Source organism: Oncorhynchus nerka, linkage group LG20 (assembly GCF_034236695.1).
Source record: "Oncorhynchus nerka isolate Pitt River linkage group LG20, Oner_Uvic_2.0, whole genome shotgun sequence".
NCBI lineage: Eukaryota > Metazoa > Chordata > Actinopteri > Salmoniformes > Salmonidae > Oncorhynchus > Oncorhynchus nerka.
The window spans coordinates 91,383,560-91,401,871 of NC_088415.1; the positions used below are offsets into that span (position 1 = coordinate 91,383,560).

General features: G+C 37.9%; 1 protein-coding gene across 1 annotated transcript in view; it reads left to right on the top strand.

The window, feature by feature from the left end:
• LOC115125028 (collagen alpha-1(XI) chain-like) overlaps nucleotides 1–18,312 on the top strand; it is a 255,449-nt gene that overhangs the window by 171,682 nt on the left and 65,455 nt on the right. Inside the window, 4 exon segments of the mRNA XM_065006101.1 lie at nucleotides 760–849; nucleotides 1,652–1,705; nucleotides 17,780–17,887; nucleotides 18,052–18,159. Coding sequence (XP_064862173.1) covers nucleotides 760–849; nucleotides 1,652–1,705; nucleotides 17,780–17,887; nucleotides 18,052–18,159 — 360 coding nt within the window.

The following is an 18,312-nucleotide window of genomic DNA, read 5'->3' on the forward strand; positions in this document are numbered from 1 at the left end:
CTTACAGTAGTGAGTCATTTAACAGACTCTCTGATCCAGAGTGAGATTTACAGTAGTGAGTCATTTAACAGACTCTCTGATCCAGAGAGACTTACAGTAGTGAGTCATTTAACAGACTCTCTGATCCAGAGAGACTTACAGTAGTGAGTCATTTAACAGACTCTCTGATCCAGAGAGACTGACAGTAGTGAGTCATTTAACAGACTCTCTGATCCAGAGTCACTTTACAGTAGTGAGTCATTTAACAGACTCTCTGATCCAGAGAGACTGACAGTAGTGAGTCATTTAACAGACTCTCTGATCCAGAGTCACTTTACAGTAGTGAGTCATTTAACAGACTCTCTGATCCAGAACCACTACAGTAGTGAGTCATTTAACAGACTCTCTGATCCAGAGAGACTTACAGTAGTGAGTCATTTAACAGACTCTCTGATCCAGAGTCACTTTACAGTAGTGAGTCATTTAACAGACTCTCTGATCCAGAGAGACTGACAGTAGTGAGTCATTTAACAGACTCTCTGATCCAGAGTCACTTTACAGACATATTCAGACTTTACAGTCATTCCGTGTTGCTTCAAATGTCTGTTGTTACTAATACCAATACAGATACTGTATAATACATACAGACAATACAGATACAATATAAAAATAATACGGACAGGAAAATTAGTTCATGATCTTTTTGGTTAATATGCACCTACAGCAATTGACAGACTATGTATTCTCTGTCTCAACTTTTTCCTCCCATCTCTCCTCCAGGGTGACCCAGGTCCTATGGGAATGTCTGGAAAGGTTGGCCCAGCCGGGCTCAGGGGCTTCCCAGGGCAGAGAGGTCTTCCCGGGGCTAACGTAAGACACAGCTCCCATCTACAGATACACCCAGCTCCAAACAGTTATCACACACACACAATGCTCCTCATTAAAGACTTCTCCAATCTTTTTGGCTCTATAGCAAAAACCTAAACTAAAAACCCTCCAACACAAAAAGGCCTGTGGTATTGATGGTACCCACAATGAAATGATAAAATATACTGCCCATAAATTCCAATTGGCTACACTGAAACTCTATAACATCATCCTTGGCTCTGGCGTCTTCCCCAAAATTTGGAACCAATGACCGATCTCTCCCCCCCCCCCCCCCCCCCCAATCCACAAGAGTGGAGACAAATAACTGCCGTGGGATATGCATCAACAGCAACCTCAGGAAAATCCTCTGCATTATCATTAACAGCAGACTCGTACATTTTGCTCAGCAAAAACACTGAGCAAAATATCAAATTGGGTTTTTGTTCTCCAATTTTGGTTGAGAGGGTTCTTCCAGGATTATAATACACCGTGGATTAGTACACACACACACACACACACACACACACACACACACAAACACTCAAATACTCACTGACACACACACACACAAACACTCAAATACTCACTGACACACACACACACACACACACACACACACACACTCTCTCTCAAATACTCACTGACACACACACACACACTCAAATACTCGCTGACACACACAGACATACACACACACACACACACTCATGTATGCATATGCCCAGCAACACACTTTCTTTCTGTCTTCCAGACACAAATGGTTAAAATTCTAACCCTCCTCTCCTCTCTCGTTCTCTCCTTCCAGGGTCCAGCTGGTTTGAAGGGAGGCGAAGGACCACAGGGTGCCCAAGGCCCCATCGTAAGTATGACGTTACCATGGTTATGCCATCGCTTCACGCCCCACAGAGACTCGGAGCAACACTTTTAGAGTCTTTGAAGAGGTTAAGCAGGTGGTTGGTCCATAATGAGGTGTGATTATAGCCTGGTAGGCTGGTAGGCAGGGCAGGTTTATGGTTTATGACTGTCAGCTAGAAACAGGGCTGGTTTCTGTCTGGAGTGGCTGTCTGGAGTGGAGTGGCTGGAGTGGCTGTCTGGAGTGGAGTGGAGTGGCTGTCTGGAGTGGAGTGGCTGTCTGGAGTGGAGTGGCTGTCTGGAGTGGAGTGGCTGTCTGGAGTGGAGTGGCTGTCTGGAGTGGAGTGGCTGTTTGGAGTGAAGTGGCTGTCTGGAGTGGAGTGGCTGTCTGGAGTGGAGTGGCTGTTTGGAGTGGAGTGACTGTCTGGAGTGGAGTGGCTGTCTGGAGTGGAGTGGCTGTCTGGAGTGGAGTGGCTGTCTGGAGTGGAGTGGCTGTCTGGAGTGGAGTGGCTGTCTGGAGTGGAGTGGCTGTTTGGAGTGGAGTGGCTGTTTGGAGTGGAGTGGCTGTCTGGAGTGGAGTGACTGTCTGGAGTGGAGTGGAGTGGCTGTTTGGAGTGGAGTGGCTGTTTGGAGTGGAGTGGCTGTCTGGAGTGGAGTGACTGTCTGGAGTGGAGTGGCTGTCTGGAGTGGAGTGGCTGTCTGGAGTGGAGTGGCTGTCTGGAGTGGAGTGACTGTCTGGAGTGGAGTGGAGTGGCTGTTTGGAGTGGCTGTCTGGAGTGGAGTGGCTGTCTGGAGTGGAGTGGCTGTCTGGAGTGGAGTGGAGTGGCTGTTTGGAGTGGAGTGGCTGTTTGGAGTGGAGTGGCTGTCTGGAGTGGAGTGGCTGTCTGGAGTGGAGTGGCTGTCTGGAGTGGAGTGGCTGTCTGGAGTGGAGTGGCTGTCTGGAGTGACTGTCTGGAGTGGCTGTCTAGAGTGACTGTCTGATGTGGAGTGGCTGTCTGGAGTGGCTGTCTAGAGTGACTGTCTGATGTGGAGTGGCTGTCTGGAGTGACTGTCTGGAGTGGAGTGACTGTCTGAAGTGGAGTGACTGTCTGGAGTGGAGTGACTGTCTGGAGTGGAGTGGCTGTCTGAAGTGGAGTGGCTGTCTGGAAGGTGAGAATAGAATCTCTTACGGGTTTGAATGACAGACATGCAGCTTTGGAGGAGGAGAGGGAGAGGAGGTGAGGAGCAGAAGAGTGGGGAGAGGAGAGGAGAGGAGAGGAGAGGAGAGGAGAGGAGAGGAGAGGAGAGGAGAGGAGAAGAGGGAGGAGAGGAGAGGAGAAAAGGGAGAGGAGAGGAGAAAAGAGAGAGGAGAGGAGAGGAGAGGAGAGGAGAGGAGAGGAGAGGAGAGGAGAAAAGGGAGAGGAGAGGGAGAGGAGGTGAGGAGCAGAAGAGTGGGGAGAGGAGAGGAGAGGAGAAAAGGGAGAGGAGAGGAGAAAAGGGAGAGGAGAAAGAGGAGAGGAGGAGAGGAGAGGAGAGGAGAGGAGAGGAGAGGAGAGGAGGGATATGCATGGCATGCATAATGGAACTAAGGGGGTTCTTAGAACAAATGAGTGTTCAATTTGAAGCATTGTCATGTTCTAGTGTACCAATGTGAGAATGGATGGCATGCATAATACACTTCTGAACAAAGGAAACCATTCTGATTCTGAGGGTTCTGAATGTGCGGAGATTCTTTTGAAAAGGAAACACTGAGTGCTGAGAATACATTTTGTTTATCACAACAATGTCAGAGAAATTCACCTCTAATTGTATGACTCATGTAAAGTTCCTACACGCTCACACAAACACTCACACACACATACAATCACTCACACAAACACTCACGCTCACACAAACACGCTCACACAAACACTCACGCACACATACAATCACTCACTCACTCACTCACTCACTCACTCACTCATACACACACACTCACGCACACATACAATCACTCACTCACTCACTCACGCTCACACACACACTCACTCACACACACATACAATCACTCACTCACTCACTCACGCTCACACACACACTCACGCTCACACACTCACTCACGCTCACACACACACTCACTCACGCTCACACACACACTCACGCTCACACAAACACTCACGCACACATACAATCACTCACTCACTCACTCACTCACTCACTCATACACACACACTCACGCTCACACACACACTCACGCTCACACACACGCTCACACACACACTCACACACACACACTCACGCTCACACACTCACTCACGCTCACACACACACTCACGCTCACACAAACACTCACGCACACATACAATCACTCACTCACTCACTCATACACACACACTCACGCTCACACACACACTCACGCTCACACACACACTCACGCTCACACACACACTCACGCTCACACACACACACTCACGTTCACACACACACTCACGCTCACACACACACTCACGCTCACACACACACTCACTCACGCTCACACACACACTCACGCTCACACACTCACTCACTCATACACACACACTCACGCTCACACACTCACTCACTCATACACACACACTCACGCACACATACACTCACTCACTCACTCACTCATACACTCACGTTCACACACACTCACGCTCACACACACACTCACGTCATACACACACACTCACGCTCACACACACACTCACGCTCACACACACACTCACTCATACACACACACTCACGCTCACACACACACTCACGCTCACACACACACTCACGTTCACACACACACTCACGCTCACACACACACTCACGCTCACACACACTCACTCACGCTCACACACACACTCACTCACTCATACACACACACTCACGCTCACACATACGCTCACACACACACTCACGCTCACACACACACTCACGCTCACACACACACTCACGCTCACACACACACACACTCACTCACTCATACACACACACTCACGCTCACACACACGCTCACACACACACTCACGCTCACACACACTCACGCTCACACACACACTCACGCTCACACACACACTCACTCACGCTCACACACACACTCACGCTCACACACTCACTCACTCATACACACACACTCACGCTCACACACTCACTCACTCATACACACACACTCACGAACACATACACTCACTCACTCACTCACTCATACACACACACTCACGCTCACACACACACTCACGCTCACACACTCACTCACTCATACACACACGCTCACACACACACACTCACTCACTCACTCACTCACTCATACACACACACTCACGCTCACACACACACTCACGCTCACACACACACTCACGCTCACACACACACTCACTCACGCTCACACACACACACACTCACGCTCACACACTCACTCACTCATACACACACACTCACGCTCACACACTCACTCACTCATACACACACACTCACGCTCACACACTCACTCACTCACTCACTCATACACACACACTCACGCTCACACACACATTCACGCTCACACATTCACTCACTCATACACACACACTCACGCTCACACACTCTCACTCACTCACACACTCACACACACACACTCACGCTCACACACTCACTCACTCATACACACACACTCACGCTCACACACACACTCACTCATACACACACACTCACGCTCACACACACACTCACTCATACACACACACTCACGCTCACACACTCACTCATACACACACACTCACGCTCACACACTCACTCACTCATACACACACTCACGCTCACACACACACTCACGCTCACACACACACTCACTCATACACACACACTCACGCTCACACACACTCACGCTCACACACACACTCACGCTCACACTCACGCTCACACTCACGCTCACACACACTCACGCTCACACACTCACTCACTCATACACACACTCACGCTCACACACACACTCACGCTCACACACACTCACGCTCACACTCACGCTCACACACACACACACTCACACACACACTCACGCTCACACACACACTCACGCTCACACACACTCACACACACTCACGCTCACACACACTCACGCTCACACTCACACTCACGCTCACACACACTCACGCTCACACACACTCAACGCTCACACTCACGCTCACGCACACAAGCAATTAGATTTTTCCCTTTATCGATTTCTCAGCATCGGACGAGTCGGCGTCCAGCTGTAGGGAGAAATGTGTGTTGTGTTTAGTCAGAACAGAACATGGTGTGGGTGTTGGAGTGCATGTGTTTGTGTGTGTTGTGTTTAGTCAGAACAGAACATGGTGTGGGTGTTGGAGTGCATGTGTTTGTGTGTGTTGTGTTTAGTCAGAACAGAACATGGTGTGGGTGTTGGAGTGCATGTGTTTGTGTGTGTTGTGTTTAGTCAGAACAGAACATGGTGTGGGTGTTGGAGTGCATGTGTTTGTGTGTGTTGTGTTTAGTCAGAACAGAACATGGTGTGGGTGTTGGAGTGCATGTGTTTGTGTGTGTTGTGTTTAGTCAGAACAGAACATGGTGTGGGTGTTGGAGTGCATGTGTTTGTGTGTCTATGTGTGTGTTGTGTTTACATTTACATTTAAGTCATTTAGCAGACGCTCTTATCCAGAGCGACTTTAGTCAGAACAGAACATGGTGTGGGTGTTGGAGTGCATGTGCTTGTGTGTCTGTGTTTGTGTGTCTGTGGTTGTGTGTTTGTGTGTTTGTGGCTGTGTGTCTGTGGTTGTGTGTGTCTGTGGCTGTGTATCTGTGGTTGTGTGTCTGTGGCTGTGTATCTGTGGTTGTGTGTCTGTGGTTGTGTATTTGTGTGTTTGTGGCTGTGTGTTTGTGTGTCTGTGTCTATGGCCGTGTGTCTGTGTCTGTGGTAGTAACTGTGTCTCTGTGGTAGTAACTGTGTCTCTGTGGTAGTAACTGTGTGTCTGTGGTAGTAACTGTGTCTCTGTGGTAGTAACTGTGTCTCTGTGGTAGTAACTGTGTGTCTGTGGTAGTAACTGTGTGTCTGTTGTAGTAACTGTGTCTCTGTTGTAGTAACTGTGTGTCTGTTGTAGTAACTGTGTCTCTGTTGTAGTAACTGTGTCTCTGTGGTAGTAACTGTGTGTCTGTGTGTCTGTGGTAGTAACTGTGTGTCTGTGTGTCTGTGGTAGTAACTGTGTGTCTGTGGTAGTAACTGTGTGTCTGTGGTAGTAACTGTGTGTCTGTGGTAGTAACTGTTAAACAATTACACTATATACATATCTATAGACACATCAATTACACAATACATATCTATATACACATCCATTACACTATACATATCTATAAACACATCAATTACACTATACATATCTATATACACATCCATTACACTATACATATCAATTACACTATACATATCAATTACACTATACATATCTATAGACACATCCATTACACTATACATATCTATATACACATCAATTACACTATACATATCAATTACACTATACATATCAATTACACTATACATATCTATATACACATCCATTACACTATACATATCTATATACACATCAATTACACTATACATATCAATTACACTATACATATCAATTACACTATACATATCTATAGACACATCCATTACACTATACATATCAATTACACTATACACATCAATTACACTATACATATCTATAGACACATCAATTACACTATACACATCAATATACACATCCATTACACTACATATCTATAAACACATCAATTACACTATACATATCTATATACACATCCATTACACTATATATATCAATTACACTATACATATCTATAAACACATCAATTACACTATACATATCTATAGACACATCCATTACACTATACATATCAATTACACTGTACACATCCATTACACTATACATATCTATATACACATCCATTACACTATACACATCAATTACACTATACTTATCTGTTAGACTATACATATCAATTACACTATACATATCAATAGTACACTCAATTACACTATACATATCTATATACACATCAATTACACTATACATATCTATAGACACATCCATTACACTATACATATCTTACACTATACACATCAATTACACTATACATATCTATAAACACATCAATTACACTATACATATCTATAGACACATCAATTACACTATACACATCAATATACACATCCATTACACTATACATATCTATAAACACATCAATTACACTATACACATCAATTACACTATACATATCTATAGACACATCAATTACACTATACATATCTATATACACATCCATTACACTATACATATCTATATACACATCAATTACACTATACATATCAATTACACTATACACATCCATTACACTATACATATCTATAGACACATCAATTATACTATACACATCCATTACACTATACATATCTATATACACATCCATTACACTATACACATCAATTACACTATACACATCAATTACACTATACACATCAATTACACTATACATATCAATTACACTATACATATCAATTACACTATACATATCAATTACACATCAATTACACATACATATCACTAGACACATCAATTACACTATACATATCTATATACACATCAATTACACTATACATATAATTACACTATACATATCAATTACACTATACATATCAATTACACTATACATATCAATTACACTATACATATCAATTACACTATACACATCAATTACACTATACATATCTATATACACATCCATTACACTATACATATCTATATACACATCCATTACACTATACATATCAATTACACTATACACATCAATTACACTATACATATCTATAAACACATCAATTACACTATACATATCTATAGACACATCAATTACACTATACATATCAATATACACATCATTACACTATACATATCTATACACATCAATTACACTATACACATCAATTACACTATACATATCTATAGACACATCACTATACATATCTATATACACATCAATTACACTATACATATCTATATACACATCAATTACACTATACATATCTATAGACACATCAATTACACTATTACATATCAATTACACTATACACATCAATTACACATCAATCCATTACACTATACATATCTATATACACATCCATTACACTATACACATCAATTACACTATACACATCAATTACACTATACACATCAATTACACTATACATATCAATTACACTATACATATCAATTACACTATACATATCAATAGACACATCAATTACACAATACATATCTATAGACACACCAATTACACTATATATATCTATATACACATCAATTACACTATACATATCAATTACACTATACATATCAATTACACTATACACATCAATTACACTATACATATCAATTACACTATACATATCAATTACACTATACATATCAATTACACTATACATATCAATTACACTATACACATCAATTACACTATACATATCAATTACACTATACATATCAATTACATATCATACATCAATTACACTATACATATCAATTACACTATACATATCTATAGACACATCAATTACACTATACATATCAATTACACTATACACATCTATAGACACATCAATTACACTATACATATCTATAAACACATCAATTACACTATACATATCTATAAACACATCAATTACACTATACATATCAATTACACTATACACATCAATTACACTATACATATCAATTACACTATACATATCAATTACACTATACATATCAATTACACTATACATATCAATTACACTATACACATCAATTACACTATACTTATCAATTACACTATACATATCAATTACACTATACATATCTATATACACATCAATTACACTATACATATCAATTACACTATACATATCTATATACACATCAATTACACTATACATATCAATTACACTATACACATCAATTACACTATACACATCAATTACACTATACATATCTATAGACACATCAATTACACTATACATATCAATATACACATCAATTACACTACATATCATATCACATTACACTATACATATCAATTACACTATACACATCAATTACACTATACATCAATTACACTATACATATCTATAGACACATCAATTACACTATACATATCTATATACACATCAATTACACTATACATATCAATTACACTATACACATCAATTACACTATACATATCTATAGACACATCAATTACACTATACATACATCAATTACACTATACACATCCATTACACTACATCAATTACACTATACACATCAATTACACTATACACATCAATTACACTATACATATCAATTACACTATACATATCTATAAACACATCAATTACACTATACATATCTATAGACACATCAATTACACTATACATATCTATAGACACATCAATTACACTATACATATCAATTACACTATACACATCAATTACACTATACACATCAATTACACAATACATATCTATAGACACATCAATTACACTATACATATCTATAGACACATCCATTACACTATACACATCAATTACACTATACACATCAATTACACTATACATATCTATAGACACATCAATTACACTATACACATCAATATACACATCCATTACACTATACATATCTATAAACACATCAATTACACTATACATATCTATATACACATCCATTACACTATATATATCAATTACACTATACATATCTATAAACACATCAATTACACTATACATATCTATATACACATCCATTACACTATATATATCAATTACACTATACATATCTATAAACACATCAATTACACTATACATATCTATAGACACATCCATTACACTATACATATCAATTACACTATACACATCCATTACACTATACATATCTATATACACATCCATTACACTATACACATCAATTACACTATACTTATCAATTACACTATACATATCAATTACACTATACATATCTATATACACATCAATTACACTATACATATCTATATACGCATCCATTACACTATACATATCTATAGACACATCCATTACACTATACATATCAATTACACTATACACATCAATTACACTATACATATCTATAAACACATCAATTACACTATACATATCTATAGACACATCAATTACACTATACACATCAATATACACATCCATTACACTATACATATCTATAAACACATCAATTACACTATACACATCAATTACACTATACATATCTATAGACACATCAATTACACTATACATATCTATATACACATCCATTACACTATACATATCTATATACACATCAATTACACTATACATATCAATTACACTATACACATCCATTACACTATACATATCTATAGACACATCAATTATACTATACACATCCATTACACATCATATCTACATATACATATCTATATACACATCAATTACACTATACACATCAATTACACTATACATACCAATTACACTATATATATCTATATACACATCAATTACACTATACATATCAATTACACTATACATATCAATTACACTATACACATCAATTACACTATACATATCAATTACACTATACATATCAATTACACTATACATATCAATTACACTATACATATCAATTACACTATACACATCAATTACACTATACATATCAATTACACTATACATATCTATATACACATCAATTACACTATACACATCAATTACACTATACATATCTATAGACACATCAATTACACTATACATATCAATTACACTATACACATCTATAGACACATCAATTACACTATACATATCTATAAACACATCAATTACACTATATATCTATAACACATCAATTACACTATACATATCAATTACACACATCAATTACACTATACATATCAATTACACTATACATATCAATTACACTATACATATCAATTACACATATACACACTATCAATTTACACTATACTTATCAATTACACTATACATATCAATTACACTATACATATCTATTACACTAATACATACTATACATATCAATTACACTATACATATCTATATACACATCAATTACACTATACATATCAATTACACTATACACATCAATTACACTATACACATCAATTACACTATACATATCTATAGACACATCAATTACACTATACACATCAATATACACATCAATTACACTATACATATCAATTACACTATACACATCAATTACACTATACATATCAATTACACTATACACATCAATTACACTATACATATCTATAGACACATCAATTACACTATACATATCAATTACACTATACACATCCATTACACTATACATATCAATTACACTATACACATCAATTACACTATACACATCAATTACACTATACACATCAATTACACTATACATATCTATAAACACATCAATTACACTATACATATCTATAGACACATCAATTACACTATACATATCTATAGACACATCAATTACACTATACACATCAATTACACTATACACATCAATTACACTATACACATCAATTACACTATACATATCTATAGACACATCCATTACACTATACATATCTATAGACACATCCATTACACTATACACATCAATTACACTATACACATCAATTACACTATACATATCTATACATCTATAGACACATCCATTACACTATACATATCTATATACACATCCATTACACTATACATATCTTATAAACACATCAATTACACTATACATATCAATTACACATCATTCAATTATATACATATCTATAGACACATCAATTACACTATACATATCTATAGACACATCAATTATACTATACACATCCATTACACTATACATATCTATATACACATCCATTACACTATACACATCACACTATACACATCAATTACACTATACACATCAATTACACTATACATATCAATTACACTATACATATCAATTACACTATACACATCAATTACACAATACATATCTATAGACACATCAATTACACTATATATATCTATATCAATCAATACACTATACATATCAATTACACTATACATATCAATTACACTATACATATCTATACATATCAATTACACTATCATATCAATTACACTATACATATCAATTACACTATACACATCAATTACACTATACACATCAATTACACTATACATATCAATTACACTATACATATCTATATACACATCAATTACACTATACATATCTATATACACATCAATTACACTATACATATCAATTACACTATACACATCAATTACACTATTACATATCTATAGACACATCAATTACACTATACATATCAATATACACATCAATTACACTATACATATCAATTACACTATACACATCAATTACACTATACATATCTATATACACATCAATTACACTATACATATCTATAGACACATCAATTACACTACATATCAATTACACTATACATATCAATTACACTATACATATTACACTATACACACTATCAATTACACTATACATATCAATTACACTACACATCAATTACACTATACATATCACTATATACACATCAATTACACTATACATATCACTATATATACACATCAATTACACTATACACATCAATTACACTATACATATCTATATACACATCAATTACACTATACATATCAATTACACTATACACATCAATTACACTATACACATCAATTACACTATACATATCTATAGACACATCCATTACACTATACATATCTATATACACATCAATTACACTATCAATTACACTATACACATCAATTACACTATACACATCCATTACACTATACACATCAATTACACTATACACATCAATTACACTATACACATCAATTACACTATACATATCTATAGACACATCAATTACACTATACATATCTATATACACATCAATTACACTATACACATCAATTACACTATACACATCAATTACACTATACACATCAATTACACTATACATATCTATAGACACATCCATTACACTATACATATCTATATACACATCCATTACACTATACATATCTATAAACACATCAATTACACTATACACATCAATTACACATCCATTACACTATACATATCTATAGACACATCAATTACACTATACATATCTATAGACACATCAATTACACTATACATATCAATTACACATCAATTACACTATACATATCAATTACACTATACACATCAATTACACTATACATATCTATATACATATCAATTACACTATACATATCTATATACACATCAATTACACTATACATATCAATTACACTATACACATCAATTACACTATACATATCAATTACACTATACACATCAATTACACTATACATATCTATATACATATCAATTACACTATACATATCTATAGACACATCAATTACACTATACATATCAATTACACATCAATTACACTATACATATCAATTACACTATACACATCAATTACACTATACATATCTATATACATATCAATTACACTATACATATCTATATACACATCAATTACACTATACACATCAATTACACTATACACATCAATTACACTATACATATCTATATACATATCAATTACACTATACACATCAATTACACTATACACATCAATTACACTATACATATCTATAGACACATCCATTACACTATACATATCTATAGACACATCAATTACACTATACATATCTATAAACACATCAATTACACTATATATATCTATAGACACATCAATTACACTATACATATCAATTACACTATACACATCTATAGACACATCAATTACACTATACATATCTATAAACACATCAATTACACTATATATATCTATAAACACATCAATTACACTATACATATCAATTACACTATACACATCAATTACACTATACATATCAATTACACTATACACATCTATAGACACATCCATTACACTATACATATCAATTACACATCAATTACACTATACATATCTATAAACACATCAATTACACTATACATATCTATAGACACATCAATTACACTCTACATATCTATATGCATGAATCTGCAGGTAGCTAACCAACCAGGTCCAATGTTAGCTAGCTAACATTAGGCTATAGCTAGCAAAGCAAATGGCTCTGAGATACGAATCTCCCGTCTGGATTACTGCAACTCGCTGTTGGCTGGGCTCCCTGCCTGTGCCATTAAACCCCTACAACTCATCCAGAACGCCGCAGCCCGTCTGGTGTTCAACCTTCCCAAGTTCTCTCACGTCACCCCGCTCCTCCGCTCTCTCCACTGGCTTCCAGTTGAAGCTCGCATCCGCTACAAGACCATGGTGCTTGCCTACGGAGCTGTGAGGGGAACGGCACCTCAGTACCTCCAGGCTCTGATCAGGCCCTACACCCAAACAAGAGCACTGCGTTCATCCACCTCTGGCCTGCTCGCCTCCCTACCACTGAGGAAGTACAGTTCCCGCTCAGCCCAGTCAAAACTGTTCGCTGCTCTGGCCCCCCAATGGTGGAACAAACTCCCTCACGACGCCAGGACAGCGGAGTCAATCACCACCTTCCGGAGACACCTGAAACCCCACCTCTTTAAGGAATACCTAGGATAGGATAAAGTAATCCCTCTCACCCCCTTAAAAGATTTAGATGCACTACTGTTCCACTGGATGTCATAAGGTGAATGCACCAATTTGTAAGTCGCTCTGGATAAGAGCGTCTGCTAAATGACTTAAATGTAATGTAAATGTAATAAGATCATACACGTAATGTTAGCTAGCGAGCCAACCAGCTAACGTTAGCTAGCTAACAGTAAACTTCAACATAAAATGAAAAGACTTGATGTCAAAATTAGAAATGTGTAATATCTGAAAATGTAACTAGTTAGACTGTCTTACCCGTGGTTTCTGAAATCGGAGTAGATAGCCAGAGCGAATTTACCAGCTACGTCTATCAACAGTTGTTGCAGTGACATCATGAACATTATATTGAAATAGATACTTGCATAGTGGAGTATTTTGTTAAGACATGTAGCTAGCTAGCTAAACAATGAACCATAATACCAACTCATGACGTTACTACCCTGCATTAATCTGCAGGTAGCTAACCAACCAGGTTCAATGTTAGCTAGCTAACATTAGGCTATAACTAGCAATGCAAATGGCATAATAAGATTGTACACATAACGCTAGACTATCTTACCCGAATACATAATTAATGTATTGACATGTCTCCCTGTCACAGATGCCACGTTTGCCCTTAGTTTGAAGATGTAAACTGGAGACAGGCATTTTCTCCATCTCTTTAGCTATCATACTCTAATTCCACTGATTTCAAATCTCGGTCCTCCAGAAAGTGGAGAGCAACACTTATGTTGCATTTTTTTTAAATCCTCGTTAGACAAGATTACCTACACATACTGACCAGCTCAAATAGACAGAAGCATGCTACATGGCAGACCAATCCAAACTCATCTCTCGGCATGTTCAGCCCACTCATTATCTCAGCCAATCATGGCTAGCGGGAAGGTTGCTGACTTTTTCTGTGGCTAATCCAATCAGGCTCGTAAATTGACAATTTTATTCCTATTTACAGATGGCATACAAGTTTGTTATTAAGGCACATGAAAGTTCACATGTTCGAGAAGTCATTTCTGCCCCCAAAAATAATGTTTAACCTCTCTAGGGTATGTGGGACGCTAGTGTCCCACCTGGCCAACATCCAGTGAGATTGCAGAGCGCCAAATTCAAATACAGAAATACTCATGATAAAAATTCTGAAAAGATACAACTATTTCACAAAGGTTTAAAGATGAACTTCTTGTGAATCCAACCACGGAGTCAGATTTCAAAAATGCTTTACGGCGTAAGCATACCTTACGATTATTTGAGAACATAGCCCAGCAAACAAATCATTACAAACAGAAACCAGCCAAGTAGAAGAGTTACACAAGTCAGAAATCAACCTCTCTACCAAATCAACCTCTCAGCCAAATCAAACTCTGTGCCAAATTTTGTGCTTTTGTCACAAAGTGGACTATTGACTAGTATACAACATATGAATTATTTTTCATTCCTCCATATTAATACAGAAATCCTGGTCAAATGTTTTAGTTTTTTTTTATTACTAGTATCTTAACAAAGACCTACCATTTCAGAAGGATTTTATTTTTTTTAAAAGGGGTTGAAATTAGGATTATTTTTTTTACCCCTGTTGGCGCTTTTAGGGCTAGAAGAGAAATCTTGTGTGTCCCCATCAAATACAAAAGAAACACACTCATGGTCTCTGATAGAGGAATGTCAATAGGGTGAAGCTTTAAAAAAAAACAGTAATAATGGATCTTGTTTTTTTGTCTGACATTTCGAATGAAAACACTGACTCACAGCTGAGGTGCTGAAAGAGTGTCTCCGTTTCATGACATTAGTTCCAGTCTTTGTTTGGAATATATTCCTACTTTGAGTCTTTGCCTTCGTTCCAATATCCCAAACTACTGCACATGGGAATGCGTGAAACGTACTCCTCAGATTGATGTGTCGTCACTTGCTCTGACGGAATTTTTGTAACTTGACTGGTAAGACGCTTCGGGAGGGCAGTCACGTGTGCTAGCAGAGCAGAGGTCCTGGGTTTGAGCTTCGGGAGGGCAGTCACGTGTGCTAGCAGAGCAGAGGTCCTGGGTTTGAGCTTCGGGAGGGCAGTCACGTGTGCTAGCAGAGCAGAGGTCCTGGGTTTGAGCTTCGGGAGGGCAGTCACGTGTGCTAGCAGAGCAGAGGTCCTGGGTTTGAGCTTCGGGAGGGCAGTCACGTGTGCTAGCAGAGCAGAGGTCCTGGGTTTGAGCTTCGATGTGAGCCGAATCAGGAGGAAGAGCTACACGCTAAGCAAGAGTATGTCCGTTACACTAGCATACCACTTATAATGACCAATACATTACCTTCAGTCTAAATAGTATGCTTGTGTATTGGAATAAAACCTGAAAGACACTCAAAAGGTGCTAGAAGATTGGCTCCTGTTGATGATGATGATGATGATGATGGTGATGTCTTTGTTGGCTGCCAGGGTTCTCCAGGAGAGAGAGGTGCTGCCGGTCCCGGAGGTGCCATCGGTCTTTCAGGACGCTCCGGACCTCAGGGAGGTCCTGGACCAGCCGGAGAGAAGGGAGGCCCGGTGAGTACACACACACACCTGGACATATAACTTCAATATCTGCCTTTTTAAAATCGCAAAACTCTTTTACTGTATCTGGTAGTGTTAATATAAGAGGATGAAGGATAAGAGATGTTCTTGTCTATTATGGCCACATGTTGACTCGTTCTCTCCTGTCCCCACAGGGAGAGAAAGGCCCCATGGGACCAGCTGGACGTGACGGTATTCAAGGTCCTGTTGGTCTTCCTGGCCCTGCAGGCCCCCAAGGCCCCCCTGGAGAGGATGGAGACAAGGTAATACTGTAGACAATCCTCTGTGGCCCTGTGGTATAGTTCAGTAATGTAGTACTGTACAGTATAGTGCAGTAATGTTGTATAGTACTGTAGTATAGTTCAGTAATGTAGTACAGTATAGTTCAGTAATGTAGTACAGTATAGTTCAGTAAT